Source organism: Diadema antillarum, unplaced genomic scaffold (genome assembly GCF_040938485.1).
Source record: "Diadema antillarum isolate AM-2024a unplaced genomic scaffold, OU_Dant_1.0 scf00000163, whole genome shotgun sequence".
Classification (NCBI taxonomy): Eukaryota; Metazoa; Echinodermata; class Echinoidea; order Diadematoida; family Diadematidae; genus Diadema; species Diadema antillarum.
The window spans coordinates 1,690,356-1,706,548 of NW_027271052.1; the positions used below are offsets into that span (position 1 = coordinate 1,690,356).

Sequence of the window (16,193 nt, forward strand, 5' to 3'; positions counted from 1 at the left end):
TCGTGTATGGTGTCCTTAGAGAGAAAATGCTAATCGATCATAATTGATTGCGCAGTCTTACGAGTACAGCATTTGAGGATACCTATTACACAAGACTCTTACTCATGTTTTTCTTTATGTTCTTATAAATGAATAATCCAAAGCGGTGTCTAAAAATTCTGCCATCAACTAAGTCATGTCAGTCATATATTCTGTAGACTAATTTGCCCTTGAACTAAATTTGGGCAAAAAAAAAAAAATAATGCTCAAAATGACATCTTCCAGGACCATCTTCCACAACGAATAGATGGAAATTATGCAAGTACAATTTATTTCCTTAAATGTGCGCCAAATTGCACAATTTCTATTTCCAAAATGAAAAAGCTGAATGCCGGGGGTTGGGGGTTGGGGGTTGGAATCCACTTTACCCCCCCCCCCCCCCCCCCACCTCCTCCGGCGCTGTTTCGCTAAATCGCACTTTCTCGTCCCAGACACTTATTAAGAAACTTAATATCTCTGCTTCAATCCTGAAGATTCTTGCAGCGATTTACATGTGACTGTGTGTGTGTGTGTGTGTGTGTGTGTGTGTGTGTGTGTGCGTGCGTGCATATCACAAGGGCACCCGAGTGTGCAAGTGCCTGGATGCTGGTGGGTGAAAAATTATGAAGAGTTTTATTGCAAAAACACCAAGCGCCATTTTAAAGTATTTCAAAGGATAAGTCCATCATCAGATAGAGCAAAATTAAACCTTTAATTAAACCTTTAATTGCAAGGTTTTTTAGGTTCAAATATAAATGCATTCAGATCATATCAATCTCGCGAGAGAAATGAAAGCATCAAATCTATAAATGACTTCAAGATTAAATATGAACAATTTTTATTGGAAGATTATACTTATAGCTAATTCAAGATGTATTTTGTTTCCGCTGTTTTTGTGTTGTTATTGTCCATACCTCCGTAGTTTTGTTTTGTAATGATTGCATTGTTTTGACTAATTGTTCTGTTTTGTCAACTTAACTCACATTTTTTTTTAATCTGTCAAAAGTATGCATGTTACAGTACATGGGTCAGCTACTCACAAGGGCGTTTCCTTTCTTGTTCCTTCCCCCATCTATGGCATTGTCTTTGTATGTAGTCATACCGCCACATTATTTATAATTATATGTTGTATGTCCTATCAAATTTTTCTCTATTTGTATTTCATCTATACCTTAATGTTTTATTGTATGCTCTGTAGATATCTTATACATGCGATCAATTGATAATAACAATACATACCAATTTTACCTTTTATCATTATATATACTATCCAATAAATAAATAAAACTAAAATATCAATATGAAAACTAAATGTCCAATATCTACCAGTGCATTTTTAACAAACCAAATGATATACTTTTGTTGATGATGATTCAATATATTGTACTTACACTAAGGTTAGTTACTCCTAAGATGATTTTGTAACTGATTTCTATATTCTTTGTAACTAGGACATCCTAAAAGAAAATATTGCACTGTTTTTGATGTACCGCCTGAGAGCATTTACCAATATGTTTGCATTATTTAAACAGAATTTCATTCAGTAAATAACTTCATGAAGTATATTCTCATCACTCCTGCAATGAAGGTTGCTTTTTTTTACATGTGTGTGGACCATAGAGATATACTAGTATACTAAGTAAATTGTATACATCTCTATGGTGTGGACGAAGAGCGCGCGCGGGTATATTCCCCACGCCACCTGCACCGACCGCATGCCGCATCGCACCACGCGCGGAACATGTGTGCTTTAGTGTACGTACAAATTGTACGTGAGAACAGACTTGGGACTCCGCCTCCTCACTGCCGTCTGCTACTAGTTTGCAGCTGTCCAAAAGAGGTTCTTTGCAGCACAGCAGAGCACATAATGGTTGCATAATCCGAGGCTGACACTACACAGTAATTTGGCTTCTTACTGTTCTAGTTTTCACAGCGATACGCCCAGCAGGCTTGGCAAACGGGTCGCTCGACGCTGACTATAGTGGACAAGATCTCCCCTCTTTCACTCAGGCATCAACACACTGGTTCCTCAGCTCAACACGTACACGCAGGTACACACTACTACTAGGACTAGGTACGAACAACAGACATCGGTTTGGATTCGACCCGTGGCCGTAGCCTACTTCACAATCTCTCTCTCCATCTCCCTCTCTGGCTCTGCTATCTCTGTATGCTATGTATTGACATTGCTTGTCTAGGACTATCATGTGTTTTAGGGGGTTGAATTAGGCGCCAAAGTCAAAACAAGTTTTGTCAGCAATGCAGCAATATAGTATGACTACTAGTACTAGATCTAGTAGTAGGAGAGTTGATCGCATCACCGGACGCTTTTTTTTTTTTTTTCATTTTCGTGGCCCTGAATTCGGTACTCAGAGGGCCAGGCCAGGGCGACATTTCGGCCAAAAAGTAAACACAAGTTATTCTCAATAAGTCTTGAAAATTTAATTACGAATTCGGCAAAACTGTGAAAATTATTCACTCTGACTTTTGGAAAATCGACTTCAAATAATAAAAAAAAACCCTCTTCAAAAAGTTGTCTTTTTGTGTGGTGTAAAATCACATTAATTCCGGACATGATTTTTGTAACGGAATAATTGACGTCTTTCGAATCTTGTCCTTGCACCAGAATCACAATTCTTACCCACGATTCACATTACATTCCTACCGAGTGGACGACAAAGAAAAAAATCGGCAAATGAGGCATAAGTTTTGTAGTTTACGGTAAAATGTCTAAAATGAACATTTTGAACAGTGCACGCCATAAAGTTTTTATTTAGACGTTTTTATTTAGACTATTTCATTCTTATTTTTATTTGAATTATAAAGTATCTTTTGAAAAATTGACATCTTCTTCTAAACTAGCGTTTTCTACATTTTTGTGTTGCATTTTTCGCAATTTTGGTCCATCACGCTCTGTGAGGCTAGTCTGCGAAGCCCCGGGCCTATATTGAATGTCATTAGACTAGTACGTAGAAATGTGCGTGTCCGGAATTTCCATAGATGCCAAGTTCAAAAAATTTTTATGAGTGAGATTTCGTTGACTCAGCATCTCGGCGCGCGCATGTGCATGAGCGAGGGAGCGAAGCGACTGAGCGAGGGGAGGGTGTGGAAGGGGGGTGTCCGCCCTCCCACGGTAGGGAGCTTTTTCAATTTTTAGCTCTTAATGGTGCAAGCTGGTGCATACTTTAGTGACTGTTTTTTACATACTTTGAAAGACAAAAGAGAAATATGCCTTCAATTGCAGCTCTCACTTTAATCCTTTAAGCTATGCTCCCGATGCGTGAGAAAAATGGGTGTCATGCGTGAGATCGTGAGACAGACCCTAAATGCTCGAGTCTCACTCACAATGCATGAGACTGGGTAGCTCTGAATTTCCATGCTGTCTGGTAATACCATACGCAGGGTAGTCCACGAGGGGTTTAAGCATGTCGCTGCAACATGCTAAAATTCTTGTGCAACATCCTCAAATCATGTGCAGCATCCTCAAAAGCCAGCAACATGTTGTGCAACATCCTCGAAAATTTGCTACAAGCTCAAAATAAACTGTATTCAAGGTTCATGTGAAAAACATGTGCAAAACACAAGAAATATCAAACTACCTGGTACTTAAATACTTGTGTGCAAAACATGAGAGAGAACACTGAATGTGAGCAGCACAAAGAGAGATAAGCTGCAAAATATTGCGTCTACGTGCTCGTTGAGCGCACATACAATTTCTGCAGTATTCTCAGATTCTGAGCTTGCAACATGCTCCAATTTCAAGTTGTGGACCACCCTGCATACCTGTACTGTATATGGGTCATTCTTCGCTAAGTGTATATTTCTGTGTCCCGCTAGTTTAAAGGTGATATGTACTAAAATAAAAGGTCATTTCATTACTTTCTGTTCTGTTTATAATGACTTACATTCATGTTATTCAGATAACATACAAAAATGGGGATGAATTGTTTATCCCGACATATTTATTTTAATTTTGCTGTATCCGTACCACTGAAAACCCCATGTCCCAGTGATACTACAAATAAGTATCCTTATGTCGCATTTCAAGATTGAAGCATGTTGAAACTTTTTTAAATGCTAATACAAAGAGTAATTTCATTTCAGAGCGTACTATTAAATTACTAGCATAAGATATACCAATATCAAACGATTGAAAAAACAATGAAATTAATAATTCAAAATTGTGTGTCCCGCCATTTTGCGTCATTTGTTTTCTATGAGTGTAGTTGACCTTGAGTATAGTGACAATTGTAACGAAGCTCATGGAATATTTTATGACTTCCCATTGTTTTAATGAATGTTGCGCACTATAGTGCTCTTTTTGAACAAAAAGAAATCTTGATGTTTATACAATGTACATTAAAGATATTGATTGGTTTAAAAAAAAAAAACCCAATAAAATTAAAGGATCAAAGCCTAAATAAATTATCCCATCTATTGCTGTTTCATGTACAAAAATACAGTGTGTTAGATATATGGCAGCATATCAAAGTGTATGATATAGCATATAGAAAAGCTGATAAGGAAAGATAATATCTCAATTCAAACAACAGATATGTACGTATACAGAATTTGTATCTGGATACCTTTTTCACGGTATAAAGGTCAATTGTTGGTCTATCATCAAGATCACTGATCCCGAGCTGCATAAAATTGTAAATGAAGGGCCACACATGTGTATGTCTGATAGGTATAATCAGGGAGGTGAGAGGAAATCACCTCCCTGGTATAATACACTGTACAGTAGTGATTGCATGAGCAGCGGAGGCATTTTATTTATTTATTTATTTATTTATTTATTTATTTCTAATCTTTTGTCAGGGTAGTCCATTCACCAATAAATAGTGGTCTTCCATGGAGCCCTGAATAATATTGATGAACATATGTACATTAGATAGCAAAACGTATATACAGAAGATGACATAATACAGTGTAGATACATACCAGCATACTGTACATTGCAAAGTAACATAAAAAGTACATGCCACAGCAAGAGTTCACCAGAATGCCGAAATAACAATTAAAAACGCTATTATACAGGAATGATAAAGCCCAGAATGAATTTCGTGTGTTACTTACAAATAGCAACTTTGCTTAAACAATCTCTTAAATGAATATATGGAAGAAGCTGATCTAATTGAATGATCTAGCCTGTTCCATTCAAGTACAGAGGATACGATTGGGCTGCACTTGTGACAATCAGAGCGAAATCTTGGCACACATAGATTTCCACTGTCTATTAGCCTTGTATGATGTTCATGTACATCACTAGGCTTAACTAAGTGCACCTGAAGGTACGAAGGTGCTAAGTTATGGACGCATTTATATATCATCATAACGCGGCTGAAATCAAAACGTTTGTCTAGTGTCATCCATTTAAGACTTTTGAATAAATCAGCCGACGGTGTGTCATATGTTTTGTCCAAAATTATTCTTGCTGCTCTCTTTTGAATTTTTTCTAGCTTAGTTGTATGGTATTGAAATCTGTTTGACCAAACAACAGAACAGTAATCAAATTGTGGTAACACTAGACTATTATAAAGTAATTTTAGGGATTGTTGGGGCAAAAAGGCCTTCGCTCTCTTTATCATGCAGACACTTTTTTGGGTACGTTTACATACATTTTTGATTTGTTTAGACCATTTCAGTTCTTCATCTATTAAAACACCTAAACATTTAGTGAACTGAACTCTTTTAATCCGACTACCATCTAATGAAATACTGAAATTTTCAATTTTCCCGAGATTAGCACGGAAGCCGATAATCATGACAGAAGTTTTGTCAGTGTTAAGGACGAGCCGATTTTTCTTAATCCACCCCATTACTTTATTTAGTGCAACAGTTATCTTTTCTTCTAAAACTGTTGCGTCATTAGCACTGACAGTGAGGGTCGTATCGTCAGCGTACATATCTATAACACCTTCTGAAGTACACTCGGGTAGACTGTTGACATATATTGAAAATAAAAGGGGACCAAGAATTGACCCTTGAGGTACACCCAATTTAATAGTTGAAGGGTGGGACTTGGCTCCTTTGAATTGCGTCACTTGCTGTCTGTCACTTAAATAGGATTTAAACCAATCTACAGTCGTCTTACTACACCCTATACACTTTAATTTATGTAAAAGTAGGTCATGATCTACAGTGTCGAATGCCTTCCGAAGATCTATGAAGGCAACTCCAGAAATTTGATTATTATCTATATTCAAAGACCACTGATTCACAAGTTTTGCAAGAGCAGTTGATGTGGAATGAAATGGTCTAAAACCAGATTGATTAGGGTGTAGTAAATCATTCGCATTCATGAATTCGCTCAGTTGTTGATGTACGGCCCTTTCGATAATTTTACTCACTGTTGGTAAGATTGAGATGGGGCGGTAGTTATTCAACGAAGAAATATCTCCTGCTTTAAATATCGGCATCATAGCTGACTGTTTGCAGCACTTGAATTTCTGCAGTGTGTGTGTTCCCCCTCCCCCAATTATTATACCCCCGCCAAACGAAGTTTGAAGGGGGTATGTTTGATAGGAATCAGCGGACGGTCGGGCGGTCGGGCGGTCGGTCCGTTGCAAATCTTGCGTCGCGAACTACTTCCTCAGTTTTCAACCGATTCCCATAAAACTTGGCACAGATGTGTGCCTTGGGTTGTAGATGTGCAAGAGGTATTTTTTGACAGTACCCAAAAGTACGTTGCCATGGTAACGGCATATTATGGGCAAAAATGGGTACAAATCTTGCGTCGCGAACTCCTCCCACAGTTTTTGATCAATTTTTATGAAATTAGGTACAGATGTTCATCTGAATATGTTAATGTGCAAGACACATATTTCCGCAGTGGCAAAAAGTGCATTGCCATGGTAACGGCATGTTATTGGTAAAATATACGGCAAAATGCTTCATGGCAAAACTGCTTCATCAGTGTTCTTCCAATTCTCATGGAATTCATATTGAATGTTTGTCTTAGGATATAGGTCAGCATGACACATTTCTTGACAGTGACAAAAAGTATGTTGCCATGGTAACAGCTCACATATTATGAGCCAAAATGATGGAAAATTTTGTGTTGCAAACTACTTCCTCAGTTTTTGCCCAATTTCCATGAAACTTGGTACAGATGTGTGCCTTTGGTTGTAGATGTGCAAGACGCATTTTTTGACAGTACCCGAAAGTACGTTGCCATGGTAATGGCATATTAATGGCAGAAGATCAAGGAAAGATCTTGCGGATTTAACTACTTCCTCAGTTTTTTTACCAAAGCTTATGAAATGTGGCACACACCTTGATCTTGGTGGGAAGATGTGGAAGACATATTTTTCGGATGTGTCGGAAGCTGCGTTGCCATGGTAACGGCATATAAATAGCAGAAGATCAAGGAAAGATCTTGTGGATTGAACTACTTCCTCAGTTTTTGACAAAAGCTTATGAAATGTGGCACACACAATAGTCTTGGTGGGAAGATGTGCAAGACATATTTTTCGGACGTGTCGGAAGCTGCGTTGCCATGGTAACGGCATTTAAATGGCAGAAGATCAAGGAAAGATCATTCCTTGGGTAAGACTGTCGTCACGGGGCGGGGGTATTAATCACCTTCAGTGATATTTTTTGTAAGGAAACAACATCAGGTAGTTTACTCTGCTACACTTAGCTTGTGCTTTTCTTATGTTTGATTTAACAATATGAGCACTGTGTCATCTTAATCTTAATTTCTCATAATTCTGTTCAGTATCACAGTCCATATTTTACTTCTTTATCCTAATTTAACCACTAAAGAAGGTGAAATGAAATTAAAGCCACACTGTAGAAGTACAAATGTAAGTGCTGTCTTTCCCCATCTCTTGTTGGAATGCTTTCACTGTAAAAATTTAAATTGAATTCAATGTCAAAAGAAAAAAAAAAAGATGTCATACTGATGCAGGTATGTTTGTTCTTTTATTCTGCTGCTTTGTACAGACATGGCCCTGAAAGGAGTCAAGGTGATAGAAATTGCTGGTCTGGCCCCAGCCCCTCATGCTGGAATGATCCTAGCAGACTTTGGGGCAAAGGTCATCCGTGTTGACCGTGTCCGGCAGATACTGGACAGTGACCGTCTTGCCCGTGGCAAATTGTCGGTGGCGCTAGACCTCAAGATGCCGGAAGGATTGGAGGCTTTTAAGAGAGTCAGCAAAGATGCGGATGTCCTCATTGAACCTTTTAGACCAGGTACCATTCGGTACCAATGCCTTCAGATGGCACCTTTTTCACTGCTGTGCACTAAAGACTATAGACCATCTCTCTGTTCCATAGCCATCCATTGAAAGATTTGATGCTGGAGTGTACAATATTAAAAGTGCAATGTCTTTGTATGGAATATGTTTTTAGTAATTAACAGACTGTTTATATCTGGCATCAAGTGTCCGTTTTTTATTCTGTTATTCTGTTTTTCTTCTCCCTGTGTCTGTAACAATTTTTCTTGGTAAAATAACTTTAGATTTAAGAGACTTATATGCTAACTTCTCTAAAATGCTTTGTGCTTGATAATGAGGAATTATCCTGTGTATAGCATAATTTCTTGAAAGATTTGTCCAATTGAAGAAACGGAAAATGTTAGTGATGAAATTGATAACAGTCTGAAGAAGCCTGTAGTATTGTTGATGAAAGCTTTACCAAGGTAAAAATCTGCTGATTGTGAATGATGAAATTGTTGACATTGGTACTGTCCTGTGATCTTGCTCTTGTCTCAGTAATATATCTGAATCCACAATGGACCTGACTTAAATTTGCTCATTTCTTACTCTGCTCTCAGGTGTAATGGAAAGGATGGGTCTGGGGCCAGCTATCATGACGAAGGAAAACCCAAGGCTCATCTATGCCAGGCTGAGTGGCTTTGGGCAAGATGGTCCCTGGAATAAAATGGCAGGACATGATATCAACTACGTGTCCATGTCAGGTACTTATTGATACTTAATCCTACACTGTTTGTGACAAGAGGATTATTACAGGAGAAGCTTACATGCACTCTGGGAATTCAGGAGGGTTACTAGTAGGTGACATGGATCAACCTTGTCAATCTTTCATTTTCATATTTTCTGATAGAGTAGTACTTCTTGTGTATACTTTTCAAGTTTAGGATCATAAAACAAACTAGAAATTGTCTGATTTGCACTTTTTTTGAAACACTCTTCTTTCCAGTTTGGGTGATTACATGTATGTATTATATTTTGGACCCTTTTCATTTTTTGAAAGCCTGTTGCAGACTCTTCACTTATTATGTGGCATCACTTTCAGTTAATGTCATACATCAACTTTGTTTGTTACCTCTTTGTTTGTTACCTTCACCAAGGGAGGAGGTTATATTTTCACCGCCGTTTGTTTGTTTATCCGTGTGCAAAATAAAAAAAAAAATTGTGAAGGGATTTGGATGAAACTTACAGGAAAAGTTAAGAACAACAAAAGGAACATATTATTAAATTTTGGTAGTGATCTGGGAATTTTTATGGATTTTATGAAGGATTTTCAATATTTAGGCAGGTAGGGTTAATGAACTTGAGAGTTCAAGCTGTGCATTTTTGAGGTTTGAATACGCTTACTAAAGTGCGTGCTCTAGTTTCTGCCAGGGCAAGGCACGCAGCACAGCTGGAAGTTGATGACGCATCAAAAGACTTTCAGCATGCATACATATGGGTGCAAATCACTGCTCTCTATGGAAGAACAAGATCAGTGATTGAAATGAGCTGCTTGGTGGAGATCTGTGCTCTCAGAGTGCTTCTCTAGTTTAGATTGCTTTTCTTAAATAGTGTCTCCCCCCCCCCCAAAAAAAAAAAAAGAGATCAAAATTTCTGTACTAATATATCCTATCACCGACGACGAGTAGTGTCTGAGGACCTGGGCCCCGTTTTATGAAGAGTTAAAATCGATTATAAAGTTGATTTTAACTGTAAGTCTATGGCAGACTGTGTGGTAAGGAATTTTAAAATCAATTTTATCTTTTGATACTTCACCGCAGAGGATACTTGGGTTCCATACTTAACCTGTTGAGGACGGACTGATTTTGCTACAACACGCATTTCCCATAGACACCTGCCCAAGTATACTCAGGACTTGTGCTCAAAGGGTTAAAAGCTTCTCACATCGTATGATAATGAACTGGGATTGTCAAGTCGGCTGGTGTGCTTTTAGTTTCCTGCATGTTTGACATTTCAATAGTTCAAATCATAATAGGGGTGATTCGTCTAAAGTGAGTATATGTAATAAGTAATATTCAAATGATATTTTGTGTATAGTTAAAGTATAGCTATACAGTTTACATAGGAGAGACTTTGTAGAAATTGAATGTACATGTATGATAGCAGGCTAACATTTAAAGGAACACCACCAGTTCAGCTCATATACATGCTGTGTATGTATCTTTTGTTTCCAGGATTTTAAATCACATTGTATTGTCTTGTGTTTTCGTCTTCAGGAGTTCTGTCACTGTTGGGGAGAAAGGGGGGAAACCCAACCCCACCACTGAACCTCATTGCAGACTTTGCCGGAGGCGGTCTCATGTGTGCCATGGGTATCCTTATGGCTCTCTTTGAGAGGACAAAGTCTGGGCTAGGACAGGTCATTGATGCTAATTTGGTATGTCATACACCAATATGTAATAATAATAATTTCAGCATTTGTAATGCGCCTTCGATCTAGTAGCCTATTCTAAGGCGCAGAGGGACGTAATTATAAAAAGAATAGCATACATGGTAGTCATAGGTAGTCATAATTGTACATAAGAAGGCTGAAAAAGAAGAAAGAGATAGATAGAGATATACACCCATTGAGCAATTTTCGAAAATTCAACCAAAACAAGATGCGAACATATGTGATTTCAAAAGCTTTTTAAATGTTTCAATGGTCTCTGCTGATAGGATCCTCATGTACAGAAACTGTCTGGTCTTGACCAATCACAAGGTCTTAGTTTGTTCTGTGATACACCTGTAATCTTTGGTTGTCATGGTTACCATTAGCTCTGCTCATTCATCATTGCATGATAGGTGGTATTAACACTGATAGATGATTTAGATACGGTATATATTTCTTTACTATACTGGTAGAAAGAGACTGTAATCTTTATCATTTGGGATGATTTGCATAATTGATCGTAGTACTTAGAGTAATCCTGACAATACTGTAAAACATGATATATTCGCGGCATGAAAATTTCGCGAATTGGAGCCGACGGTCTTTCTCGCAGCATGAAATTCTCGCGACATACCACTGGCATCCAATGCATATTGTGTAGGCAAGAACTTTTGCATGCATTTTGATTTTGCAAATTTTGCCGCTTGCGAAATTCGCGAAATTAAAATGCCCGCGAACATTACTCATTTTACAGTATCTTGTTAGAAGGAGTGCGTAGGATGATGGAAGCAGCTGAATGACAAGGTTCACATGTCATGTTTTTGTTTTTGTTTTGGAAAAGGCAAATACATGTATGCTTTGACATTAAACCTACTTGATGCCTGTTGATTTGCTTTCTTTATAACTAATCTTTGAAAACAAGGCTATCCTTGCAAGTCATTTGAGTTCAGGGTCAAAGGTTGATACTGTGAGTTCATGACTCCCAGTTCATTGTGCTGCATAGTGTATGACTGAGAAGATGATTACTCTAGAGGATAGGCTCCCCTATAGCAATTAGCATATACTGAAATGATCTGCTGTAAATGAATGGGATACTGAGTCAAAGCACCCTATTTAAGCCCAAACATGAATATTGACATTTGTGTTGTTACTAAGGAGAATTATGTAATTCCACCAAGCTGGTGTACTAGTGATTCAAATTCACAGATATTTTTTTTTTCTCTTGTAACAAACCCCCTCACCCAGTTAAACTTATTTGATTTATTGTATTACATGGAATCCAGTTTTTAAGCATTGGATCAACTATACAATCATTTTGGCTACCTGGTACTTCAGGCAAGCCTTGGGTTGTTCGTTGTTATGAACAACATATATTAAAATGGTATCAGTGAATTAGATTATGTCAGTAAAATATCATCTTTGCATTAAATGTTTTCAAAGAAGTACAGATATGTTTATTCTTTGAAAGAAATAACATGGATTGTGAGTGGATATATACCTACAAACAGTAATTTTGTAATATACTGCACTGCATTTCCTGAGAAGTACCAATTTGTACACAAATTCTGATATGACTGTACTGCTGAACATGTTATACCTGTTGACTCCACCCTTTGCGTACAGCTGAGTGGTACAGCATACGTCTGCTCCTGGTTCTGGATGGGTCGTGACCTTGGTGTGTGTGGAGAGGACAGAGGTTCAAATCTCCTTGATACAGGGGCCCCATTCTATGAAACCTACCGTACTCTGGATGGCAAATTCATGGCAGTTGGTGCCCTAGAGCCCCAGTTTTATATGCAGTTCTTAGAAGGTACATTTTCCTGAGTTTGACAGAAGAAGCAATAAAGTTTGGAAATGTTTCAGTGTTATAGTGATTGAAGGGTTTGTATGCCTCTGCCACGAAGTGGTGCCGGAGGCATTATGTTTTCGGGTTGTCCATCCGCATTCATTTACGCGATAACTTGAGTAGTATGAAGTGGAATTTTACCAAACTTGGTCCAACTATAAAGTATGATGGGGCAATTACTTGATTAAATTTTGGGTGAAATCAGCTAAAGGCCAAAGGTCAAAGGTCAAGGTCAAATCATGAAATTTCATCCATTTACGCGATAACTCAAGACTGGATCAAGCAAATTTCACCAAACTATGTCCGAGGATGATGTATGATGGAACAATTACTTGATAAGTTTTGAGTGAAATCGGACAGAGGTCAAAGGTCAAAGATCAAGGTCAAATCCTAAAATTTATCTGTTCACGCGATAACTCAACTGGATGAAGCAACTTTCACCAAACTTGGTCCAAGGATGACGTATTATGGGGCAATTAATTGAGTAGTTTTTTTTTAGTGAAATTGGCAAGAGGTCAAAGGTCAAAAGGTCAAGGTCAAATGCTAAAAATTGTGCTATTTCCCCCATATCTATGCAATGCCTGAAGGTATTTTCTTGAAACTTAGGGTAGACATGTACTACTGCATAAATATTCTCCAGAGAGATTCATTTCATAAGGTCAAAGGTCAAAAGGTCAAAGGTCAGGTGAAATGTTACAATTTCCCTTTTCTTGCAAATGGTTCAATGTATCTTCATGGAACTTGGTACATCTTAAGCATGTACTGACTGGCAGGGATTATCTAGGGAATTTAGGGGTCATGGGTAAATAGTCATGGGTCAAAGGTCAAGGTCAACTCCTCAAAATTTCACTATTGCCCTCATATACTAGTATATATGCAATGCTTGCAGGATATTTCTAAAACTTAATACAGACTGTATATACATGTACTACCTAATGGAGATTCTCTGGGAAATTTCCTGCCAAGAGGTCAAAGGTCAAAGATTAAGGGTCAAAGGCCAGGCTAAAATGCAAAAACAAAAATCTATTTTATACTGTAATTACACTTTTTCTTCATACCTTGAAAATTACTCAATGCATAAACTTATGAAAGGGTCAAAAGTCAAGTAAAAATCCTCAATTCCCCAAATACAGTTTTGTACATGTACGTACCTGCACTCTTAAGACAATAGCAAACCTAGTTCAAGGAAAGTGAACATTCAAGACATTTGTGATTAACCTGTCATTTCAATATTTTGCCAGTTATGTGAAACTGTCATCACACATTGTGAAGATATTGTACTATACATCTGATAGGAAAACCATGCATTATGGCGGAGGCATACCAGTCGCCATAGCGACATTTCTAGTTATTCTTGCAGTTTCATGTATTATAACTAGAGTGAATCATTTACTACACTTTGACTCCTGTGGATTATTGCAATGGCATGGAAGCATACTGAAATTGCTTAATCCTACGTATACATGTAGAATCGTTTGGGAAATCACTTGGAAAATGTCATGGGAAAAATTCAGGACTTTTTATATAAATTTTGTGCAGTTGCAGAGCAGACAATATTATCAGTTCATAATGACAGACTTTACCATACATCCATAACCAGTTGGTGATTGATTCTTGTATGTGTACATAGTCTGTAATAAGCTGGTGTCATATAGCAATTTCACTAGAGCAAGAAATCATGAATTTACTATGTGGCATAGGTTATTTATTTTTATATCTTCTGCACAGAATATATGATTAAACCTACATGATTTTATATTATGGTGTTGATTTTACATTGTCTTATATGAGTCTGTTGTCATGAAATATAATATCACTTCATTAATATTATGGTTTACATGTATACATTTTACATTGTGTATTCAAGAGTGAAAAGTGACATTTTCCAAAGCGAGCCATTGCACAATGTAACCAGTTTTGACAATTTACTGTTGACTACAAGGATTCCCTTTTTGTTTCTCCTTTCTTCCTCTCCCATTTTAATGTCTGTAGGTCTTGGACTGTCAGAGGACAATGACCTGCCATTCCAGATGAGTAAGGAGGACTGGCCTCGCATGAAGCAGACCTTTGCTCGTATCTTTGTCACTAAGACCCAGGCAGAGTGGACTCGCATCTTCAGCAACACAGATGCCTGTGTGACTCCGGTCCTGACACGGGATGAGGCAGCTGAGCACCCTCAGAACAAGGTCATGGGAAACTTCCTCAAGAACACTAAAGGGTCACATGAGCCGACCCCTGCTCCCATACTCAGCCGCACCCCTGCCACGCCCACTTCCATGGCACAGCCAGAGATCGGTCAAGACACCCAGACTGTGCTGGCTGAGGCGGGTTATAGCCAGGAGGACATCAACAAGTTGATTACTAGTGGGGCAGCAGAGATAGGTCAGGTCTCCTCTAAATTATGATGACAAAATCAGGATACCGATTTTGATGTCTTTCTATGATTCTATGCAAACATAGACACTCTGTATGACTTGTACTGAGTGGTCAATGAGGTAGATCACCATGGCAATGAAGATGATGATGGATCTGATGGTGTCTGATACCAAATTACAGATGATGGAATGATGTTGTTTGCAGTAAGGACTGGGTAGAATTTGATGATAAAGATATTAGAGTGATGATAGATGACTGATTAAAACAGACATTCTATGAATGGCAGTATTGCCCATCTTCCTGTGAGGATGATAATTGTGCTTGTAGTGCATAAACATGTAACTTATATGATTCACTAAGTGTTTGGCAATACAGACAAGATAAGTTATTTCACATTTGATTGTGATGATTATAATTAAGTTGTATGTGAACTACAATTTGTAATGACAAATTAACAACTCACAAAGATTCCTTTGATATACAGTTGAAGTCAGTATCATGACAAGTTTCATAGATTTATTGATAACATTACATGCAAATCACATCTGGACTCATTACAGTAAAGGCAGTTATTTTGTCATGAATATTTCTTAAGTTTTTAGTACATTTTATGCCTCCGCCACGAAGTGTCGCCGGAGGCATTATGTTTTCGGGTTGTCCGTTCTTCTGTCCTTCCGTCCGTCCGTCCGTAATCGATTTTGTGGAAAGGGTAACTGAAAACCGTTTGAGGTATCCTAATGAAACTTGGCATGTGTATGTATGAGTGGGCGAAGTTGTGCCTATCAACTTTTGGGTGCACATGCTCGAGGTCAAAGGTCAAAAGGTCAAGGTCAAGTGCTCAAAATTTTACTATTTCCCCCCATATCTATGCAATACCTGAAGGTATTTTCTTGAAACTTAGTGTATACATGTATTACCAAATGAAGATTCTCTAGACAGATTTTTGGGTTATGAGGTCAAAATTCAAAGGTCAAGGGTCAAGTGAAATTTTTAAATGTCATTTTTTCTCCATATCTTGGAAGTGGTTCAAGGTATCTTCATGGAACTTGGTACATATGCATGCACTGACTGGAATTGATTATCTAGGGGAATTTAGGGGTCAGGGGTCAAAGGTCAAGATTAACTCCTCAAAATTGCACTTTTTCACCTCATATTTATGCAATGCCTGCAGGATTTTTCTTGAAACTTAAGTGTATACATGTATTACACCATAGAGATTCTCTAAAGGTCTATATGTCAAAGGTCATGTGGAAGTGGTAAATTTCACTTCTTCTATATCTAGGAAGTGGCTTCAAGGTATCATCATGAAACTTAGTACATGTTTATGCATGTTCTCTTGGGAATATTAGGGTCATAGGGT

The 16,193-nt window shown here is 37.9% G+C and overlaps 1 protein-coding gene across 1 annotated transcript; it reads left to right on the top strand.

Annotated features, from left to right (window-relative positions):
* The first annotated feature begins 1,863 nt into the window (after positions 1 to 1,863).
* Positions 1,864 to 14,862, top strand: LOC139722309 (alpha-methylacyl-CoA racemase-like). The gene is made up of 6 exons (XM_071633617.1): positions 1,864 to 2,069; positions 7,969 to 8,217; positions 8,801 to 8,944; positions 10,457 to 10,617; positions 12,235 to 12,421; positions 14,450 to 14,862. Exons 2-6 carry the CDS (start codon positions 7,971 to 7,973, stop codon positions 14,860 to 14,862), a joined length of 1,152 nt encoding a protein of 383 aa, XP_071489718.1. The 5' UTR covers positions 1,864 to 2,069; positions 7,969 to 7,970.
* Positions 14,863 to 16,193: the final 1,331 nt, after the last annotated feature.

Coding starts and splice junctions, on each gene's coding strand:
- LOC139722309 (XM_071633617.1), top strand. CDS start 7,971: ATGGCCCTGAAAGGAGTCAAGGTGATAGAAATTGCTGGTCTGGCCCCA. Junction 8,945..10,456: donor CAACTACGTGTCCATGTCAG/GTACTTATTGAT, acceptor TTTCGTCTTCAG/GAGTTCTGTCACTGTTGGGG. Junction 12,422..14,449: donor TTATATGCAGTTCTTAGAAG/GTACATTTTCCT, acceptor TAATGTCTGTAG/GTCTTGGACTGTCAGAGGAC.